This window comes from Salvelinus sp. IW2-2015, unplaced genomic scaffold (assembly GCF_002910315.2).
Source record: "Salvelinus sp. IW2-2015 unplaced genomic scaffold, ASM291031v2 Un_scaffold768, whole genome shotgun sequence".
NCBI lineage: Eukaryota > Metazoa > Chordata > Actinopteri > Salmoniformes > Salmonidae > Salvelinus > Salvelinus sp. IW2-2015.
Window position 1 is genome coordinate 200,465 of NW_019942607.1, and position 22,766 is coordinate 223,230.

The 22,766-nt window shown below is 41.7% G+C and overlaps 1 protein-coding gene and 1 long non-coding RNA gene across 5 annotated transcripts; one reads left to right on the forward strand and one right to left on the reverse strand.

Moving 5' to 3' along the window:
* Window positions 1-193: 193 nt before the first annotated feature.
* Window positions 194-6,400, reverse strand: LOC112068847 (transcription initiation factor TFIID subunit 12). Of its 3 annotated transcripts, none has more exons than XM_024136060.2 (6): window positions 6,299-6,400; window positions 4,927-5,174; window positions 4,426-4,503; window positions 4,178-4,292; window positions 3,127-3,215; window positions 194-534 (listed from the first exon to the last, which is right to left on the reverse strand). In XM_024136060.2, the coding sequence occupies exons 2-6, from the start codon at window positions 5,098-5,100 to the stop codon at window positions 499-501; spliced, it is 492 nt and encodes a 163-aa protein (XP_023991828.1). In that variant the 5' UTR covers window positions 5,101-5,174; window positions 6,299-6,400; the 3' UTR covers window positions 194-498. The 3 variants fall into 3 exon arrangements, with proteins under 3 accessions (XP_023991828.1, XP_023991829.1, XP_023991830.1); XM_024136061.2 differs by lacking the exon at window positions 6,299-6,400 and adding an exon at window positions 6,031-6,103; XM_024136062.2 differs by lacking the exon at window positions 6,299-6,400 and adding an exon at window positions 5,693-5,777.
* Window positions 6,401-7,868: 1,468 nt separating this feature from the next.
* On the forward strand, window positions 7,869-20,766 carry LOC112068848 (uncharacterized). Of its 2 annotated transcripts, XR_002893645.1 has the most exons (6): window positions 7,869-8,282; window positions 8,406-9,282; window positions 9,416-9,492; window positions 9,579-9,965; window positions 17,476-17,667; window positions 19,653-20,766. It is a non-coding gene; the product is annotated as an uncharacterized lncRNA (long non-coding RNA). The 2 variants fall into 2 exon arrangements; XR_002893644.2 differs by lacking the exons at window positions 17,476-17,667; window positions 19,653-20,766 and having other exon boundaries at window positions 9,579-12,898.
* The last annotated feature ends 2,000 nt before the right edge of the window (window positions 20,767-22,766 follow it).

Sequence of the window (22,766 nt, forward strand, 5' to 3'; positions counted from 1 at the left end):
TTTCTAATGAACTATGGAGATGACATCAGATCCCTACAGCACACAAAAACATTGTGCCATGACAGTACCCTGGAAACCAACTAAATGCAAATGGTATATATTTCTTATGTTAGATGAAGGGGGTTTGTTTATCTGACAAAAACTAAACACACAACATCAAACACATGCCAGACAAAATCAACAAAGAAAAAACAAGTGGGAAAGAGTATGGAAGCCACCACCATATTGAAGGTGTGTGTGTTTGGTGGTTACCCCCTGAACAAAAAAGTAAAGTTGAACAGATAATTCCAAAAACAAAACACTGTCCCAAAACAACATTTACACTGAATGAGGAGTGTGTGATTTTGGCCAGTCTGTGATGGAGCTGACAAATCACACACAAAACCTGGGGAAGATGAAGACATGGGTGAAAGAATGTCCCCCATTATTAGAAATACACAGAGAAAAGACAAAGACAAACAGCACAGAGGGTTTGTGCGAGGCTGGTTCCAGGTCTTGCTACTTTTTGGTTGTTTTGCGGATCAATGCCATTCTCTGGATGAGACAAATGAAAAACATGCTCAATCACTATTGCATTTAGGTCATTTTTTCGTAGACATTCTTATCCAGAGCACCTTAGTCAGTGCATTCAACTAAGGTTGGTAAGACAACCACATATCAGTCCCATATTAAATTATGGAAATTATTTTCAATACTTCCAAAACAATACACCAAAAATTATAATTATATAATACATGTACTGTGAAACAGTATTTACCCCCTTTCTAATTTTCTCTACTTTTGCATATTTTTGATACTGAATGTTATACCTTCAACCAGAACTTAATATTAGACAAAGGGAACCTGAAAACAAATAACAAAACAATTACATAAGTACTTTACACCACTGGAAATAAGTAATTAGTACATTAAAGTATTTTTACTTAAGTAGCTTTTGGTGTATCTGTACTTTACTATTTATATGACAACTTTTACTTCACTACATTCCTAAAGAAAATAATGTACTTTTTACTCCATACATTTTCCCTGACACCCTAAAGTACACGTTATATTTTGAATGCTTAGCAGGACAGGAAAATTGTCAAATTCACACACACATCAAGAGAACATTCCTGGTCTGATCTGGCGGACTCACTAAACACAAATGCTTTCTTTGTAAAGATGTCTGGCCCACTCTTCCAAGCAGAACTGCTTTAATACAGCAACATGTGGGTTTACAAGCATGAACTGCTCATTTCAAGTCCTGCCACAACATCTCAATTGGGATTAAGTCTGGACTTTGACTAGGCCATTCCAAAACTTCAAATGGGCTGCTTTTTTAGCCATTTTCATGTAGACTTGATTGTGTGTTTTGGATTATTATCTTGCTGCATGACTCAGCCGCGCTTCAGCTTCAGCTCACAGATGGATGGCCTGACATTCTCCTGTAGAATCATCTGATACAGAGCAGAATTCATGGTTCCTTCTAGGGCTGGGTGATATGGCCAAAATCTCATATCCCGATATAGGTAATTTCATATCCCGATAACGATACATATCACGATATAGCACTTTTGCTGTAAATTCAATGAATAAATAGTTTATATAAAATGACCACATGTAAAGGCCTATTTCTTATTACATTTTGAATTATACTCAACAAATAAAAGATACTTACTTATTTTGAATATTTCTCCTTTTCTTTACAACCTTTGCACAAATGTTCAATTAAGCATGTAACAAAATATAAAATATTAATGTATAAAATCTAAATATATATATTTGGGGGCTTGCCTGTTTTGCATGTTATTTTGGCATTAATATGTGTCACATATCAATTTGCATTTGGTACCTTGGGTCGACTGCTAGCACCAACTCACGAAACCCCCGTTTCTCGACCGTGTAAATTGGGGCCATGTCTTTGCAGATGTAAGTTTCAACGGCAGCTGTTATCTCTTTCCATCTTCGTGATTCTTTGCCATAGTGTGTGCCGCGGGCAAAAGCCTCTTGCGAGTCGGGGGTTTGTTTTGAGCACTTGACTGTACTTTGTGGGTCTCATCAGTAGACTCTCTCCGTACTGTTTCACATGATTCTTGTGTAGGTGGTAAAAGAGGTTAGTGGCGTTTGAGCCTGTTGTCGGGACCGGCTTTCGGCATATTTTGCAGAGGACGGTTTTCTAGTCCGTGTCAGACTTTTCATACCCAAACCACGTCCATGCRACCAAAGTAGCCCCTCTTTTAGGTAGGAGCTTCTTGCTCTGTGTCACGTTCACTCTCCTCCATGTTTGTTTGTGTTGCAAATTTCCCTGTGTGGAAGAACGCAAAGCGTCGTCCAATTGACAACAAATATTGCCGTAAAGAGTGATTTGCGACACAACGAAATAAACGATAGAAAAACGTCTATCGTTTCATATTATGCTCTATCGTCACACGATATATATCGTCATATCGCCCAGCCCTAGTTCCTTCTATTAAGGAAAGTCGTCTAGGTCCTGAGGTAGCAAAGCATCCTAAAACTATCACACTACCACCCACCACCATGCTTGACCATTGGTATAAGGTTCTTACTGTGTAACTGGTTGTGCCACCTTTAGCTGAATGACTGCAACCAAATCTCATCGGAAAAGTTTACTCAAGTTTGCCAAAAAGCACCTGGATGATCATCAAGACTCTTAGAAGAATGTTCTTTGCGTGACATGGGTCCAATTATGCCTGGTGAAAACCAAACACTGTTCATTCTTCTAAGAGTCTTGATGATCATCCAGGTGCTTTTTGGCAAACTTGAGTAAACTTTTCCGATGAGATTTGGTTGCAGTCATTCAGCTAAAGGTGGCACAACCAGTTATTGAGTGTAAGGGGGCAATTACTGTTTCACACAGGGGAATTGGGTGTTGCATAACTTTGTTAATTAATAAAATAAGTACTTCTTTCTTTGTTACTTGTAAACTCAGGTTCCCTTCATCTAATATTAGGTTTGGTTGAAGATCTGATAACAATCCGTATCAAAAATATTGAAAAATAGAAAAACTCAGAAATGGGGAAAATACTTTTACAGCACTGTTCATTTAAATTATTGAACGTTTAGCACAATTCATTAGTATAAATGTGAACCCTGGGTGTGATCAAGATGAAAGAGTGACAAACAAACCTGTTTGTGGGCCTCTGTGGTACAAGCCTTCTTATACGGCCGAATCTCATCTGAACCATAGCCAGGAATCCACATGTTCCATTGGCGCTCTGTTGAGTGGCAGACAACACAGGGAGTGAGAATAAAAATCTAAGAGAAAATACACTCAACAGGAAATGGTCCATTAACTTCATCCACCTTTTATATGCAGATCTTTAAAACTCAAAACTGCTCTCAACACTCTGTTCATTTTTGCCATAGTAAATTAATCATTCCAGTAATGGAGACAAACACTGCTTATGCCACAAAGCTGCCAGGGCTCTACGGTGCGACCATTTTACTCACATATGCACCTGGAATTTTTATTTAGAAGCACAGGTGCACATAGAAAAATTAAGGATTCTAGCGTTATTATCGCTAATATTGTGATCCTAAATTTCTTTGTGTGCGCCAACATTTCTCAACTTAGGCGCACACGTGCACCTTGTAAAAAAGTTCAGCATATAGCCCTGACTGCAGCGGCTGCTGCTGCTATTCCAACCATTTTTTTTATTTCACTTTTATTTAACCAGGTAGGCTAGTTGAGAACAAGTTCTCATTTACAACTGCGACCTGGCCAAAATAAAGCAAAGCAGTGCGACACGAATAACAACCCAGAGTTACACATGGAATAAACAAAAACAGTCAATAATACAATAGAAAAAGTCTATATACAGTGTGTGCAAATGAGGTAAGATAAGGGAACTGAGGCAATAAATAGGCCATAGTGGCGAAATAATTACAATATAGCAATTAAACACGGAGTTGATAGATGTGCAGAAGATACTTGCATTTAAGAGCATTTGCAGGCCACGGAAGGAGAGTTGTATGGCATTGAAACTCGTCTAGAGGTTAGTTAACACAGTGTCCAAAGAAGGGCCAGAAGTATRCAGAATGGTGTCGTCTGCGTAGTGGATCAGTGAATCACCAGCAGCAAGAGCGACATCATTGATGTATACAGAGAAAAGAGTCGGCCCGAGAATTGAACCCTATGGCACCCCATCAGCCAGTATCAGCCTGTACTTTTACTCACCCAGGTGTAGCTGGACGTCCTTCACTTCTAAGGTGTTGGATTTGCGATGGCGGGCCAGCTGACAGGCAGCTGTCACCACACTGTCAATGAAGTCATCTGCAATCTGCAGCAGCATCTGAGAGGAAGACAGATGGGGGACCTCAGGTCACAAGTGATGAGGCTCCAAAACATTGCATGCACTAGTCTTTGCATTATGGTTTGGGACGCAATCTTCAGTGAAAGACACTTCTGAGCACTTCTGAGCATACCTCCTCCACATCCTCATCGAGCTGCTCATTGGGGTCAATCTCTCTTACGAGGTCCTGCAGCTTCTTTTTACTCAACACCTGAGTGGAGGGCAAACAGGTTGTTCGTCATAGTCAATGGTGCACTAAAAGCAGTCAAGCAGAGTGGCTACACGCTCATTGTACACCCTGAAACTTGGCATCTGGCTAGGGAGATGAACATAGAAGGCATGTTTTTACAGAACCAACCTGCACATGAAACTGAAGGATTGGCGTCAATGTATGTAAAGTCAAGTAGTAATTGTACCTTACAGTTATAGTGAATCCTTTGAACAATTCTATTGAAAAACGTCACCCAGCAAGAGTATACCATGGTCGTGCTTATTAGCCACCAAATGGAAGAATCCGAACTGAAACAGGGAGGGACTTCCTGTCCAATAAAAAATATACATTTTCATTTTCTGTCGCAAAACTTTTTACTGCATGCCCCAGGTTGGCGATGAGGAAATGGATAGGAGGACTCACCTGACTTCCTTCTGGGCTGATTCTGCCGGCAGGGCCAGGTGTGCCCATCACCTTCCCTGGGGCGGCGGCGGCGTTGCTATTGGCCATGCTGGTGGCGAGAGGTGGTGTTGAGGAGGCCTCGGCTTTCACGGTGAAGAAGTTGGAGTGGTTGGACTGTGGTTGGTACTGGGTCATAATCTGCCAGACCTAGGATGTCAGATGGTGGGGCCTCTCTCTGCACTGTCGTCGTAAGGACCAAGTCCGTGAAACTGGAATCAGAAGGGAAAAGTGTGAGAAAAAAAGCTCCTTGCGCCCTCAATCAACAAGCACACAGAATGCCAGGGTGCGGATAGACTGGTACATGGGATATGACTAGGGCCTTATAAAACTGCGTTATGTAGAACGCCTGCATTAAAGGGTAACTACACCCCAAAACCCACATTTCTTCTATTTTTCCCCAGACCTCAAAAGTGGTCTCCTGATGTAGTTAATATTGTAGTCCACAACAATGCTTTAAGTGTGATTTTGAGCATGAAAAACATTGGAAGAACAAACATAATTTGTGAAAAAAATTATACAGATCTTATAGGGTCCTAGTCATATCATGACATCTAGGTAGTTAGCTAGTCTGACATTTAAATGGCTAACCAAAACCTGGCATGATTTTTCTATGGATATTTACTGGGTAGTTAAAAAAACAAATATCACACATTGCAGCTGGCAAACCAGTAAACATTACACGGTCTGTCAGTCTTACATTATTGCGTATGGGCATATCAACACTCACGTGACAGCTGAGTTAGCTAGCTGGCTATGTTTGTTGACTAGCTAGCCGGCCGACATGTTAACTGGATAAATATTTATTGAGCACATGTTGATTGTATGATCTCGTGAGACAAGCGTTGAATTTAACTAAAAGAATCCGCAATCACGTTGAAAAACTAACGTTAGTAACAAATGCATCACAACCACAGCTAATTTCAGTTAACATCAGTTAGTTAGCAGGCTAACATTGTTTAGCTAGGTAACGATACAGATTTAGCAAATATTCAGCTTGAAGACACAACGGTCACATTTTCCATGGAATGGTCCAAGCAAGCGTATCTATATATAGCAAATAAATACCTTATTAGCCAGCTAGATACCTGTTAACACAACATGGGGAGGATCTCAATTGCAGACGTCATCTATCTTTGCCTCCTTCTCAAAAACCCATTGGAGGAGAGGGTCCGAAGGGCGGAACCTCTGGCTTTCTCATCCAATGTGTTTTTGAGAAGGAGAGAGGATGCGAGCAGTAAATAACTGAGATCTTCCCATAATCATTACGCTATGCAAGCTAGCTGGAAAAATGTACAAGTAATCTCTCAAAGATATATATGTTTTAAATACTTACCTGACAAAACAAACACTATCTCCCCATGTTTTAAATAATCTAATTTAAGTCCACACAACACAAACCCGTCTGTGGCTAGAAAGTCAGATTTTTTTCTTATCTTCCTATTTTAATAACTGTATTTCCGGTACACCCAAATGGACGTACTCCTCCCCCCAGTGTCTGATGAGGAAAATGTTGCACAACCGTACCCATTACTGTTGTAATGAACACTTATGAGAATGATGGACTGAATTTTCTGGACTTTACTACTTTAAATAATACTTTAAAGATCAATTGGATAAAACAATTCCTAAGAAGACCCACTTCTATCTGGAATGTTATTCCTCATCATGTCTTCTCTACTTTTGGTGGCCTTAACTTCATGTTGTTTTGCAATTATAATATTGACAAAATTCCAGTGAAACTTTCTGCTTTTCATCGTTTTCTTGTCATGGTCCTTAATTTATAAACACAATTTTCTCCACACAGATATTATATATGGAATAATCGGGATATATTGTATGAAAATACTTTTTTGTTTTTAGAATAGTGGTTCCGAAATAATATCCTATTGGTGAGCCAACTGGTAAATGCAGAGGTTCTTTTACTCAGTTATAAGGAATTCTTATCACGTTACAAGGTCCCTGTAACACCTAAAGATTTTGCAATTGTTATAGACGCCATTCCCTCAGGTGTTGCTCTGTTATTCAGGAACGTGTCAAGACCTGACACTCAGAGCCTACCTTTTATTGACCCTGTTGACTCATCAGTAGGAAAGATTTGTTTCTCTTTTGGTCCATTCAACAACAGAGCGATACGAACCTTGTTTCAGCAGGATGTTGTATCTATCTATACCTTATGTCATGCCTTATTGGAATGGATTTATTGATAATATCTGTTGGAAAAAAGTTTGGATGTTGCCACACACATACCTACTTGTTAACAAAATTAAGGAAGTTTCCTTTAAAATTATTCATAAATATTATCCTGCCAACCACTATATGAAGAAGTTTAAGGAAAACAAATTGCTCCTTTTGTAATGACCACCCAGAAACAGTGTTGCATCTTTTTTGGCATTGTATTCATGTAAGAAAACTGTGGCAAGACATCAGTAGATTTATAATTGAACACATTTATGAAGATTTTACACTATTGTGGAGAGATGTACTGCTTGAATTCTTTACATACGACAGAAATAAGCTGAAACATTTTTATGTAATTAATTTAATTATTCTTTTGGCCAAATTTCATATACACAAATGTAAATTTACAAACAAAAAAACAAATGTTCTTACCCTACAAAAAGAAATTGATCTGTATTTTAAGACAGTTAAATACTCTACTAACAAAAAAGCTGTTAGAATTGTAAGTGTATGTATGTCCCTTAAGGTCCTTGTGTAATTGTAATGTGATATTGTACCCCCTAGCTCGATTGTCCATTGTATATAATATATATATATATATATACTTGTGTTCCCTTATGTACGTTCTGTATTGATTTGTTGTTAATAAAAAATGTAAATAATAATAATAATAAAATAAAAAGGAAATGTTGCACTATGTAGCAACGCCCACTTCCGCTCTACTTCCTACCCGATACATAGCTTACTGTCCCGATCGCGTCCTGTCAGCCTGATTGTAGCCATACTAGCTTCGAAGTCCCTCGTTTTATTATTATCTCAGTATATTAATATAATCATATTTCTATAATTCTTGTTGAAAATTATGTTTATCCGTTCATTTAGTGATTTTTGTAAATCGGTGATTGTGTTCAGGGTCTTTTTTTGTTTCTATTAACGTTCTAACTAGTAAGGTGGCTAATTAGCCAACGCCTCCCTCCCCTACCAAACATGGCACTGTTTTACTCAGGGCGCTTGTAAGAGCTGACAAAGATCACATGACGGATGTACATCGTCTGGCCAAGACAAGTAGCAAAGCACCGAACTCCAAGTTAAAAACAAGGATTCAAACTTTGTGTCCAGTTACCTTTTCAACTATGAAGGTAAGTATAGCCAAGTTGCCTATCAGACAAGGACGTTTACTCAAAGCTGTAACGTAGTTTAAGACATGCCTTTTGCAGTAGCTAGCTAACATTATGATTGCTCTTTCTTTTGATTCCAAACAGCTTCGAACAGGGCCAACGTGACAGGAGAGGTCAGCATAAGGGCTTGCTGCTCGCTACAGGTCCATGAGGAAAAATGAGAAACCACACAGTTTGAGTGTAGGCTGAAAAGTCAGGTGTTTGTGACACACTATATGCAGGTTACAACAGTCAGAGATGAAGCCTAGTCTTAGACTAAGAAGTTCCTGTCAATGGAGAACTGCATTAAGAGGCGTTGCTTAGTCTAGGACTAGGCTTATGAAACCGTTCTTAGTGCAGTAATTGTTCAGATGTTTTCCTTGCTGTTTATGTGAGCTCTGTTATGTTGGACGCATTAGATTACATTTAAACAAGGACATATACCCTTAATAGAAAAGTTTAAATTCTTTATTAGTTGTCCCCCCTTCCTGCCATGCTACTGTAGCTAGGAAGCAAACGTAGCTAGCTTGCTATCATACAAGCTTAATTGATAATATATCGTTATATTGTTAACCTATTCGTTTACCAACAGTTCAGTTAATGTATAGTGCTTCTACGCCTGCATTGCTTGCTGTTTGGAGTTTTAGGCTGGGTTTCTGTACAGCACTTTGTAACATCAGCTGATGTAAGAAGGGCTTTATAAATACATTTGATTGATATTGCTGTAATGAATTTAGTGGCTGTTGCATGTTGCGCCAGTCATTTCTGTTTGCTGGTCGTGACACATGTTGAGTGATTTTAGTCTAATCATTTTCTTTTTATTACCCCACGTGGGTTGTACTGAAGCCCTGTGAGCCAGTAACAATGACACCACACAGTTGCATTACTATTCCAGTCTGCACACTAAGATGTAACACCAGTCGTCACACCTGTGCACAGCTGCACAGAGGCCGAGCAGCAGTGGCATAAGCCAAGGACTATGGTATGTTTTAATAGCTATACCACATATCAAAATGATATGGTTATAATCCCATCATAATGCTAATGAATTATTTAATGAAAACTTAAATCGTCTCATGATTAGATTTAGAATAGTGTCCTTGTACTTTTTACAGGGTCTGCAACCTGGGCCCATAGGCAAAATGACCATCACCAAGCCCACCAAAAAGCGCATGGCAGAAGGACGGATTAGGTGAGTATTCCCTAATAGCCAGTATAGTAGGTAGTAGCTGGGCATATCCTATTAAACGTTGACTATATAAAATTATTTAATTTCAGGTTGTTTCAAGTACATTGTTTAGATTGGCTAACCACAGCGGCTGCTTTGCGGAAGTACACTCTACAGCGCCCTTTTTGGAACGCTCCCTGACCTCTCAGTTCTCCAGATAGAAGAGGAAAACAAGAACTTTGACCCTCTATCCAAGCCATTGATCTGCAGCATGGGGATGTCTGCTGAAAAGCTTTTAGCTGACTCCCACTTTGGAAAGGTATAGGTGGGGAGCCTCCTGTCTTACCAGCAGCCTCCAATCACAACGTGACCATAGTTCACTATAAGGAGACACCACCATTCCCTTTACTGCCCCTGGGTGGCTACAGACTGGAGAGCAACTTTCAAGGCTGCACTTGTGCTCAATGAAGAAGACCAGCTTCACATAGTCTCTTCAGGTGAGAGAATACATAGAGACCCAGTGGTGTTCTCACTAATTAAAGAGAAGGGTGACTGGTACTACTTATGTGTACATGCAAAAGTTCTTAGGCAGGAAAGACTAAATAACAAGGGACAGGCTCCTTTATCTTTCAATTAATGAAAGAGAAACAAACCAACATCTGTCTGTGCAATTCATTAATAATTTAAAATAATTCAGTAAAATGTTTCTGTTCTCATCACTGTAAATAGAAAATCTTTATAACATTTTGTTTGGTGTATAAGCAGAGGTGTTTATTATCAATAAAGGGACTACAGGGTGTTAGACAATGTGGATGGTCACAGCAAAAAAAGGAAAGATGCATTGCAGTAGTAGCTCATTGCTCCTTGGCCCATGCCTTCACAAGAGGCCTTCACTGGTAGTTTTGTGAGAAGGCAAGCCACAGCCCAGATGCAGTTGATGCTTCCCATCAGTGACATGCGGATCTCTTGGACATGGTAATATTCCACTGGAATAGCAAAGGTACTGCTCCCTTTTTTAGATGTCGAAGCCCACTAGAAGGTTTAATGAAATCTTCTTAAATTCCTAACTTCCAATAAAGATGCCATACCAACTAATAATGTTAACGTCCTTAGCACTAACGTTAGCTGGGTACTGGTAGCTAACGTTTGCTAGCTAAATAGACAAAAGACAGAACCCAATCAAATTACAAAAATCTATAGAAATATGATTATATTAATTTACTGAGGTAATGATAAAATGAGTGACTTCGAGGCTAGTATGGCTGACAAGTAGTGATGGTCGCTCACCCGACTCGCATATCAGAAGAGCTGAATCCATTTACAAAAAAATGAAGATATGAATAATCAAAAGATTTTAAATTAATAGAATTAACTAATTCAAAGAACGGAGAAAAAAAAGAAAAAAAATATAGGCCTAAATACTCAAGCGCAAATTCATTCTGACTGTCTGCTCAGACTAACAGCCTCACCTGTTGTTCCTGTCAATCAGACACGCAATGTCAACCAATGAACCAAAGACGCGTGAGGGAGGGCTGAGCCAACTCACAGTCACACACTTAGCAGCCGAGGAGAGAGAGGAAGGACAGCTGTGGAAACAACAGCTGTAAAATAAATTGGAAGCACAGTAGCATTTGGATACATTTTAATAATGTAGACAATGTTAGAGCACAGTGTAGATTTTCCTAAACAAAATCTCATATAAAGCCGGTTCTACGCACAACCTACACCGGCATATGCGAACTGTGCACCCAACTGTGAAGCTAGCTGTAGCGGAGCTTCGAGAAGCTAGCGGGCCTGCTAGTGATAGTGGTGGAGCCACCACCTCCACATGTGGAGATGTATCCTCTCAGTCAAGTAGGCCTACTCCGCGACCCTCAGCAACGCAATCTTCTATGGACCAGTTTATGCCAAAGTTTATGTCTGCAGCAAAACAAGGCCAACTTGATAGTGCATTGGCTAAAATGATGGGCACCGATTTCCAGCCATTTTCGATCGTGGAGGACAGAGGTTTTAGAAATTATCGCAATAGTCTAAATCCAATGTACACAATTCCAAGCAGGAAAACCCTTTTAAAATCACTTATTCCACAACTGTACGAGAGCACACAGGCTTCAGTGCGGGAAAGAGTCCAAAAAGCTACTGCAGTTTGCCTTACCACTGACTGCTGGACATCAAGGGTAACCACTTCTTACATGTCGGTTACATGTCACTTCATTGAAGATTTTTCGATGTCTAGCTGTCTTCTGGACTGCTTTGAGTTCAGCGACAGACACCTCGGAGAACTTGGCAGAGGAACTGTTGAGAGTGGCCAGAGAATGGCAAGTAGATGGAAAAGTGGTCTGTTGTGTTAGCGACAATACAGCTAACATAACCAAAGCCATGAACATTTTAAAATAGACCCATCATCCATGTCTTGCCCACACAATCAACCTGATTGTAAGAGATGCTCTGAAGGTGATGAAGCCCACTGGACAAAGTGAAAGGAGCTGTGGAATACTTCCACAGGAGTACAGTAGGTGATGAAAAACTAAAGTCTACACAACGCCAGATGGGGATGCCTGAGCGGAGGCCTAAACAAGACTGCACTAGTGGAATTCAAAATTGTATATGTTGAAGTGGTTTCTTGAGTCAAAGGATGCCACCATCTCTACTAGAGGTCGACCGATTATGATTTTTCAACACCGATACCGATTATTGGAGGACAAAAAAAGCCGATACCGATTAATCGGTCTTTTTTTTTTGAATTGTTACATTTATATGCACTTTGTTTTATATACATAAAAAAGTTATACTTTAAATGCACATGTGTAATAGCATCCTTCTTTTTACATTTATTTCAATTTGTGGGATGCTGCAGTTTTTCAAATGACTATTTATTTTTCTTTGAAATGGTGCAATATTCTATTATGTTCAGATTGTATTAGTTTTGAATGGTTAGATTTATATGCACTTTGTTTATATACTTTAAATGCAAATGTTTAATAGCATTCTTTTTCATAACAAAACAATGCATTTTTAGGATTTCATTTAATAATTTAATTAGAATTGTTTTAACACCAATCATAGTCAAACTATCGCAAACTGTTTGACTTGAAAAAATACAAAACCTTTTTTTTAAAGAACCGTTTGGGCACCAAAAGACCCAGCTCTTTTTGGTGAGCTGAGCCGAACGAGCCGGCTCACTGAAAAGAGCCGGAATGCCCATCACTACTGACGAGACGCGATGGGGACAGGAAGCTATGAATCGGGTAGGAAGGTGAGCGGAAGTGGGCGTTGCTATGTTGTGCAAAAGGTCTATCTACAATATGAATGTGAACGCAATCCCCAAAAACCGATAGCACCTGTAGCCACCCACAACTGGTAGGTGTGATTGTGAATGGGTAAATTTGGGCATAACAATTTAATACTAAATAAAAAATGATTGGTTTTATGTTTTCACACATCATTTTCTTTACCACTTGATGTCAACAAAGCACGTTTGTGTGTCAGTTTTATTCAACCACAACACACACTTTTAGCTCTGTACACAAACATTTGAGGCCCAAATAAAATAGTGTTGGGGAACTCTGTGAGAGGGGCAGTCATACTGGGCCTGGGTTATTGTGGTCTTGTCCCTGTAGAAACCATAGGCAGTACATGTTTGTTGTTGTGTAGTGTCCCCTATGGAGTTGCCAGATTGGGATCTGGGGGCTGGTCACTGAATTGGGTGGCATACTTGGGCTCCAGGGGCAGGGGCTCAGTGTGCTCTAGGAGCTTTCCAGGGGTGTCATAGTGACTTGAAAGTGAAGGGGACGGTGTAGCCCTACTCCACTGTGGGCCGGAAGGTGGAGCTAAGCTTGAACATGCATCACATCTGGCTCTGCATAGTTTAGGCAAGCAGAAACACAACACACATGAATGTGTCATAGAGCTCACATATTATTTATAGTTCTATGAAGCACCAGAAACATATAGCTGAAGTACAGTTTAAATGTAACATCCTTAATTTCAGAAAGGGTAACAGGGGTTAAGGATTGTCATGACAACATACCCCAGTACTGTACACACGGGCTTGGGCTCCCGAGTGGCGCAGTGGTCTAAGGCACTGCATCTCAGTGCTAGAGGCGTCACTACAGATACCATGGTTCAAATCCAGGCTGTATCACAACCGGCCGTGATTCGGAGTCCCATGGGGCGACGCACAATTGGCCCAGCGTCGTCTGGGTTTGGCCGGTGTAGGCCTTCATTGTAAATAAAATGTGTTCTTCACTGACTTGCCTAGTTAAATAAAAGTTAAATGTTTTTTACAGTACTGGGGTATGTTGTTATGACATTAGGGCTCATAAGGGCAAAAATATATTCAAATTCAAGTGTTGCTCTGTACTCTCTCCAGCCATGTCTTGAATGAGCCTCCCTCATACTCAGTAGGGCTCAAATCATGGGCATTGTTGAGCCCCTACAAGAGCTCTGTGGCTGGGATGAGGGCTGACAGGGGAGGCCTCAGACCCTATCCCATACCCAACCTTCGAGAAGGAGCTATTAATTGTCTTAGCGACTGACCCTCTGTCTTGTTTATCACTGGCCTTCTCATTGTAGGGCCCCCTCATCTGTGGGAAGGAGGGGGAGGCTGTGCTTCCCTGGCATGAGTGCCCTTTATCCAGGACCTATTAAAGGGTCTCTTTTAGAGTGGGCTCCGCAGACCAAAGAAAGGAATGTTTATACTGCAATTGTGAGACTGACTAAGCGAAGGGGAAGAATGGGCAGTCCATGGAGAAAGCTGTTTGCTTGTTGAGAGAGAGATGAGGTGGGACTGAAAGACGGTGATGGACTCAGATTCACGGATGGCTGGAGGGAGGGAGTTTCAGAGCCTAGGAGCAACCCTGGAAAAGGCCCTGTCGCCAAAGCTCTGGAGCTTGGACCTGGGGATGTCAAGGTGGCCTGCTGTGGTGGAACGGAGTGAGCTTGTAGGTTGGTGCGGCAGGTAGCCTAGCGGTTAGAGGCGAGCCAGCAACCGGAGGGTTGCCAGTTCTAATCCTATGGGCCACTGCCTGTCGTTCTGCCCTTGAGCAAGGCACTTAACCCCCCACGGGAGAGGGAGGTCTTGACTTTGGCAATGTTGTAGAGGCAGAGGTGGAAGAGGGTAGAGTCCAGGCTGACGCCAAGGTTACATGCGTGAGGGGAGGGAGAGACAGTGGTGTCGTCAATGGTGAGGTTGCCAGCTTTGGTGAGGGTGGATTTGGTGCCTATCATGAGGAGTTCTGTTTTATCACTGTTGAACTTGAGGAAGGTTTGTTGCATCCATGTTTTTATTGCAGACAGGCAGGATTCAATGTGGGTCAGAGGTGGGTTGAGGAAGGATTTGGTGCCAAGGTAGATCTAGCAGTGGCATAGCAGTGGAAGTGAAGGTTGAAGTGACGGAGGATCTGACCAAGGTGAAGGATGTAGATAATGAAGAGTAAGGGGCCCAGCACAGAGCCCTGGAGGACACAGCTGAGTCTGAGTTGTGGCCATTGAGGGTCCGGTTTGTGAGGTATGATTGTAGCCTGGTGAGGAGGATCTGATGGCTGACTGTCAAAAGCGGGAACTTAGATCGTGAAGAATCAGGATGTTGAGGGCACCGGCATCAGCAGAGGTGGGGAGGTCATTGACAACTTTGAGGAGTGCAGTTTCAGCACTGCGGAGTTAGGGGAAACCAGACTGGAAGGGCTTGATTAGCAGGTGGGTTTGGAATTGGGAGGCAGCAGTCCATTCCAGTATTGGTAAGGAAGGGGAGCAGGGCATAACATTTTATTTTTGGTCCACCAGCCATTGTGGCAGGTAGATAAAAAAATATACCAGCCAAAATATTTTTGTTGTTGCTAAAATTACACCATCAAAACACAAAAAAACAGAAGAGCATGCTTTGTATTGTTTCTAAAACAATAAATGTATTACTAGTAAGAAGTAATGTGGTATATTTTTAATTTCATTTTTTGTGACCCGAGTCTTTTAACCAAATATCACAGATGAGACAAAAATGTTCACCTGACCCTTTAAGGGCGGGAGGTTACATGGTAGCACGACTCCAGTCATATTTGTGCCTGTGAGATTGAGTCTGACTAGTTGAAGCGTTGTCTTCTCTTCCCTAATAGTTGAAACTCAAACATAGAGAAACAACCTAACTTGTGAACGAAACAATGTAAATAGCCAAGACACATGAGGACAAAATCTTACTTCAGTAGACTTTCATATAAATTAAACCAACTTTTATGCCTCTGGAAAAGTAAAAAAGAAACAGTGAGCAAAGCGCAAAAATACCTTTGGGTAAGAATACTTTTTCATGTGTGCAGCTTTTTTCTTATAAAAGACAAGACAACACATTCAATTAATCAAACTACACCATAATTATATGCAGTTGAAGTCGGAAGTTTACATACATTTAAACTGATGTCTTGAGATGTTGCTTCAATATATCCACAAACATTTTATTCCTCATGATCCATCCATTTTGTGAAGTGCACCAGTCCGTTCTGCAGCAAAGCACCCCCACAACATGATGCCGCCACCCCTGTGTTTCACGGTTGGGATTGTGTTCTTCGGCTTGCAAGCATCCCCTTTCCCCTCCAAACATAACGATGGTCATTATGGCCAAACAGTTCTATTTTTGTTTCATCAGACCAGAGGACATGTCCCCATGTGCAGTTGCAAACTGTAGTCTGGCTTTTTTATGGCGGTTTTGGAGCAGTGGCTTCTTCCTTGCTGAGCAGCCTTTCAGGTTATGTCGATATAGGACTCGTTTTACTGTGGATATAGATACTTTTGTACCTGTTTCCTCCAGCATCTTCACAAGGTCCTTTGCTGTTGTTCTGGGATTGATTTGCACTTTTCGCACCAAAGTACGTTCATCTCTAGGAGACAGAAAGCGTCTCCTTTCTGAGTGGTATGACGGCTGCGTGGTCCCATGGTGTTTATACTTGCGTACTATTGTTTGTACAGATGAACGTGGTACCTTTAGGCGTTTGGAAGTTGCTCCCAAGGATGAACCAGACTTGTGGAGGTCTACAATTATTTTCTGAGGTCTTGGCTGATTTGTCCAATGGTGTCAAGCGAAGAGGCACTGAGTTTGAAGGTAGGCCTTGAAATACATCCACAGGTACACCTCCAATTGACTCAAATTATGTCAATTAGCCTATCAGAAGCTTCTAAAGCCATGACATCCTTTTCTGGAATTTTCCAAGCTGTTTAAAGGCACAGTCAACTTAGTGTATGTAAACTTCTGACCCACTGGAATTTACATTTAAGTCTTTGTGAATTGTGATACAGTGAGTTTTAAGTGAAATATTCTGTCTGTAAACAATTGTTGGAAAAATGACTTGTGTCATGCACAAAGTAGATGTCCTAACCAACTTACCAAAACTATAGTTTGTTAACAAGAAATTTGTGGAGTGGTTGAAAAACAAGTTTTAATGACTCCAACATAAGTGTATGTAAACTTCCGACTTCAACTGTACATAAGTAGCAGACAGTGTAGTCTCTCATTGGTTATTTTGGGTGCTGAGATTATCTACAGTGTACTAACCAGGGTTGGGTAGGTTAYTTTCTAAATGTAATCCGTTACAGTTACTAGTTACCTGTCCAAAATTGTAATCAGTAACGTAACTTCCGACTTCAACTGTATCCCTCATATCCCATACTGCTGTTATTATCCCTGCACAAACTACACTTCACCTTCATAAACTGCACCACTCATATTTTGAAATGGACTACATCAAACATCAATGAATAATTGCCCTCAGCAGTCTTTGGTGTGGCACCTATTTTAAGAAACAATTAGATTTAGGGGCCTCAATGGTCCCCTCAGCAGCGCGTAGAACTTGGATAGAAAACCCTGTGTTAATGAAGGCACTTGCAGAGTCATACAGTTGTTACCACTGCTTCCAACCAAGTGTCTACAACAGAACTGTATCAGAATTTGAGCTAGTCATATGAGTGATGACATGAGATGTTGGTGGAGTGATTTGATATGTGTTGGTGGCTCTCTGTGTATAGTAGATGGAGGCCATGCTGCAATGTCAGATGAGAGGCTAGAGAAGGCCTACATTACAGTGGAGTGGAGCCCTCGGCCAGCTCCTCCCATCATCAGCACAGCCAATGGACATGTCAAGAGGAAAAGGGGTGATATCATCCCTGGTCAGCAGTGAGACTGATGACAACCAGCAGCAGTCCACAATGCTCTTAATGGTGAGAGAATGTAAGCTTGGATGTGAGCTTGGAATGGGCAAACATATAGTGGTTGATCCACTAAAGGTTTTGCGATTATGCTGCGGGACTTAGAGGTAATTTGTGGTTTAGAATGGTACCCTGCGTCACCACTTCATTGCTCCAGACCAGCGCAAGGGGGAGTTAGAGCACTGATTATGCTTTTGGGTCCTACTGTGTCTCTAACTGACAATGAATGGGCGACATAAACCTAAATAGAAACTGATAATTGTGCACGACTTCAGTATTACTTTCTAAAACTGTTGTTACACTAAGGTTTTTATTATTTTATTTTGTTAGGATTGTTTTGCTCTTACTGTAGTGCTGTAGGCCACTCTCGACCGGTCACGTTGTACATAGCCTGAGTGGCGCAACGGTCTCAGACACTGCAGTGCAAGCAGTGCAAGCTGTGTTGCTACAGATGCTGGTTCAATACCTGTGCCGGCCTCGACTGGGAGACCCATGAGATGACTGTAGGTTTTTGGTTTCTCTCCCTTTAAAAACAGAAATAAATAATTCTAAATAACAAACTGGCTTTATTTACAAATTAGTAACAATGTCTCACCCCATGTTCAAGAATGGCCTTTTTCCTCACTCATTTTACATTATTTGAAAACGAAATAATCTCCGAAATATTGATAATTTTTAAACAAAGCGATTATTATTATTAATTTACAATTATATAAAAGCCCGTTGGATATTCTCACAAATATATTTTTAACCCTGTTGTTAGCAGGACAATATATATTGGTCATGGCTCCCGAGTGGCGCACAATGGGATTGCCTTGCAGTTCTCCAGCTGTATCCACTGAAAGCGCGCAAGGTTCAAGGCACGAGGGTAGGGGGCACAGGATGGGCCGCAGAGCCGCGCACAGAAGACCGACTTAGCCGATGGGGAACGGAGGAGGATGGAGGGGGGATGAACCTGGACCCACACCCCGCCACACTGGGTAGCATAGAGCAATACTTTAAGGGGCATTGCACTAATAATGGCGCTGACTAGGGAAACGTTCCCGCTGTTCTAGCATGTAGGCAACTAGGCAAGTTAGTTAAGAACAAATTCTTATTTACAAGGATAGCCTACTCCTTCCTCTCCGTCAGGGAGTTGAATCCCTGTCTCTCGCAGGCCTGCACAACACAGGGATTCTTTAGCTAAATAGCCCAGTACTGTACTCCTACTGTCACGTTGTAYAGCGCCATATTTTCCACTCCATCCTAACGGAAACCCAGAAGGTTTTTCGTTTTTCTTGGAATAGAAACATCACAATATTAATCAAATAAATTAAGCAACATTTTTTTAAATCAGTCTCATATACTATGTTCTTACAAAAAAAGGTTTTAAATTATCTAGTACAGCCACTATTGAAGGCTATCAAATGCTTCTCAAAGATGCCCTCTGTTGGTCAAACTAGCACTAACTAGCATTAATGGTACCAGTGGTTCACACTTAAATAACGTGCCATAGAATTCTGCGGCACCATGTAAGCTGTTCTGCAGTACGTTGCAACTTTTAAAGGAAGACCCACTGTACACTCTTAGAAAAAAAGGGTTAAAAAAGGGTTCTTCAGCTTTCCCCATTGAAGAACCCTTTTTGGTTCCAAGTATAACTCTTTTGGGTTCCATGTAGAACCCTCTGTAAAGGTTTCTGCATGGAACTCAAATAAATGTGTTCTACCTGGAACCAAAATGGGTTCTTTAAAGGGTTCTCCTATGGGATTCTAGATAGCACCTTTTTTTATAAGAGTGTAACATGAACATTGTCATATACAGTACTCTATATCAGAGGAAACACCATTTGTACTGTACTTACAATAGCTAAGTTTGGATCCCTGCACTAAAAGTAACACCATTGCTTGAAGTTATTTCTGCTTACCTGATATGTATACAGACTATTACTATGTTAGGTTTTCTTATTTCAGTGTTCATTGCCCAATGTTATACCAGTACAACCATGTATCCTTCCTCAGTGCTGGAGGACCAGTTGGAGGACCAGAGGAAGCCGAGGAAGGATGAGCCCCCACCCAGCCCTGGTCAACTCTACGTGGGCAGCTTCTCCAAGGCCACCCCCTCAAAGTGCCCGCGGCTGTATTGCTCTAGCTCTTCCACCACCCAACCTCAGAACCAGACCACCTAATCGTCCATTGTCTTATCCCGCATCACCACATCCCCAGTGGGTCAGCCTCTCAATGTGGCTGGCTTGCCTGTGGCCACTGTCCAAACTCCACACCGGCTCTCAGCTCTTCACCCACTACACCACTGGCAACACCTCTGCAGGAAAGAGAGGCTCTCCATGCAGCCTCCAGGGTGACTGTGCTCAACACTACCACAGAGTCAGGGGTGGGGACCCCTCTACAGGTGCTTCATCTAACCCAGGAGAGGGTGCAGGAGTCTGGGGACATGGAGAGCCAGAGGCTGGGGGAGGAGAGGATAGTACTTGTGCAGCAGGGGGTACTACTGGACACTCCAGAGATTCAGACACACTAGGCTGGGAACAGTGGGGTCTCAATCAGAGATGGAGGAAGAGGGGGAGGAGAAGGAGCAGGGGAGGGACAGGAGAATGAAGGTACAGAAGGAACGGTTGCATAATGTAGAGCATGTCTTTGGCAAGAAGAGGGCAATTAAAGAACATAAAACCAAGTGAGAGAAGAGAGAACCGTAACGAAAACAGTTAAAAGAAAATAGAGTGAGTGAATGAGCGAGGGAGTGTGTGTGAATGTGTCCATGTGGAAGAGAACAAGGTGGTGAACTTCGCCATGTCATGTTTAACTCCACACAGACATTTTAACGTACAGTACTTTTTCACATGGTGTTTATTACTGCAGTGCCCATAGTACTTTAATTACCCATGGTCTTCATCATCAAGGACATTGAAATACTTAATGATAGGGGAGAGTCAGCTAAGTTGAGCCATGTTTTACATTCAGCATTAATCCGTCTAGGGAAATATAGTATTCTTTCTAACAAAGATATCTACATATATTTCAGGATGTTGTGCATCCCTGGAAATAATCAGAATCATTTAAATATTACAGTTTTGCGGGACAAGGTAAGTTAAGCCGCCTATTTCTGTACTGAATTAAATATTACCACTACTGTTTTAAAACACTGTCTATCTTTATTTCCCAAACACAAATCAACACAATCACACAATCGCTTTTTCTTGTTTTAATAATACACTGCTCAAAAAAATAAAGGGAACACTTAAACAACACAATGTAACTCCAAGTCAATCACACTTCTGTGAAATCAAACTGTCCACTTAGGAAGCAACACTGATTGACAATAAATTTCACATGCTGTTGTGCAAATGGAATAGACAAAAGGTGGAAATTATAGGCAATTAGCAAGACACCCCCAATAAAAGAGTGGTTCTGCAGGTGGTGACCACAGACCACTTCTCAGTTCCTATGCTTCCTGGCTGATGTTTTGGTCACTTTTGAATGCTGGCGGTGCTTTCACTCTAGTGGTAGCATGAGACGGAGTCTACAACCCACACAAGTGGCTCAGGTAGTGCAGCTCATCCAGGATGGCACATCAATGCGAGCTGTGGCAAGAATGTTTGCTGTGTCTGTCAGCGTAGTGTCCAGAGCATGGAGGCGCTACCAGGAGACAGGCCAGTACATCAGGAGACGTGGAGGAGGCCGTAGGAGGGCAACAACCCTGCAGCAGGACCGCTACCTCCGCCTTTGTGCAAGGAGGAGCACTGCCAGAGCCCTGCAAAATGACCTCCAGCAGGCCACAAATGTGCATGTGTCAGCATATGGTCTCACAAGGGGTCTGAGGATCTCATCTCGGTACCTAATGGCAGTCAGGCTACCTCTGGCGAGCACATGGAGGGCTGTGCGGCCCCACAAAGAAATGCCACCCCACACCATGACTGACCCACTGCCAAACCGGTCATGCTGGAGGATGTTGCAGGCAGCAGATCGTTCTCCACGGCGTCTCCAGACTGTCACATGTGCTCAGTGTGAACCTGCTTTCATCTGTGAAGAGCACAGGGCGCCAGTGGCGAATTTGCCAATCTTGGTGTTCTCTGGCAAATGCCAAACGTCCTGCACGGTGTTGGGCTGTAAGCACAACCCCCACCTGTGGACGTCGGGCCCTCATACCACCCTCATGGAGTCTGTTTCTGACTGTTTGAGCAGACACATGCACATATGTGGCCTGCTGGAGGTCATTTTGCAGGGCTCTGGCAGTGCTCCCGCTAGCTCAAGGCAACTATGCAACTATGCTGCACTCCGGAGTAGTGGGCATGTGGGTGTGTTGAAAGGAAGGAGTGGGCGTGTAAAAAGGAGTAGGTATGTCAAAAGCACTCTGCTATAGGTTAGAGCTTTTGACTAGATGGTATACAGCTTACATAAAAATAATAAAAAAGAATCATAGCAGGTTAAGAGAATTAACATAGCAGGTTATGAGAATTTGCTTAAGGTCAGGAAAAAGTTTTTATTTTATTTAACCTTTATTTAAGCAGGGAGTTATGCTGAGACCACGGTCTATTTTGCAGATGATCCCTGAATGAACATATCAATAAACAACAATTACACTATACATACAGTGTCTCTATATACAGACCAATTACACAATACATGAAAAGCAAACACAAAGCACGGTTTAGGGTAAGGGTTAGCTAAAATGCAGAAAGGGTTAGGCGGACCAATATGACCAATTAGCTGCTTGCTTTCGAAATGACCACTCCTTTCCTCACACCCATACTCTGATCGCCATATTGGGCTGCAGCTACCCCCTTCTTGCTCAAGGGCCGAATGAATCAAAAATAAACTATAGCTGCAGACCTCATCTCTCAGGCCCCTCTCGTCGAGAAGGGTGTGATCACGGTCCGCAATTCGGGTTACCACTAGATAACACAGCCACAAAGTAAAAAWTTTCTATGTTGTAAAAATTCATGAAAACAGAAATTTGCTTTTTTGTCATAATTTATGGCATAAGGTTAGCAGTGTGGTTAAGGTTATGTTTAAAATAAGATTTAATGAAGATAAATTGTAGAAATAGCCTGTGTTAACTAGTGACGTCCTGCAATTTGGGGTGTTCTTGCAAGTGGGCGTTCCTGCATCTCACCTCCA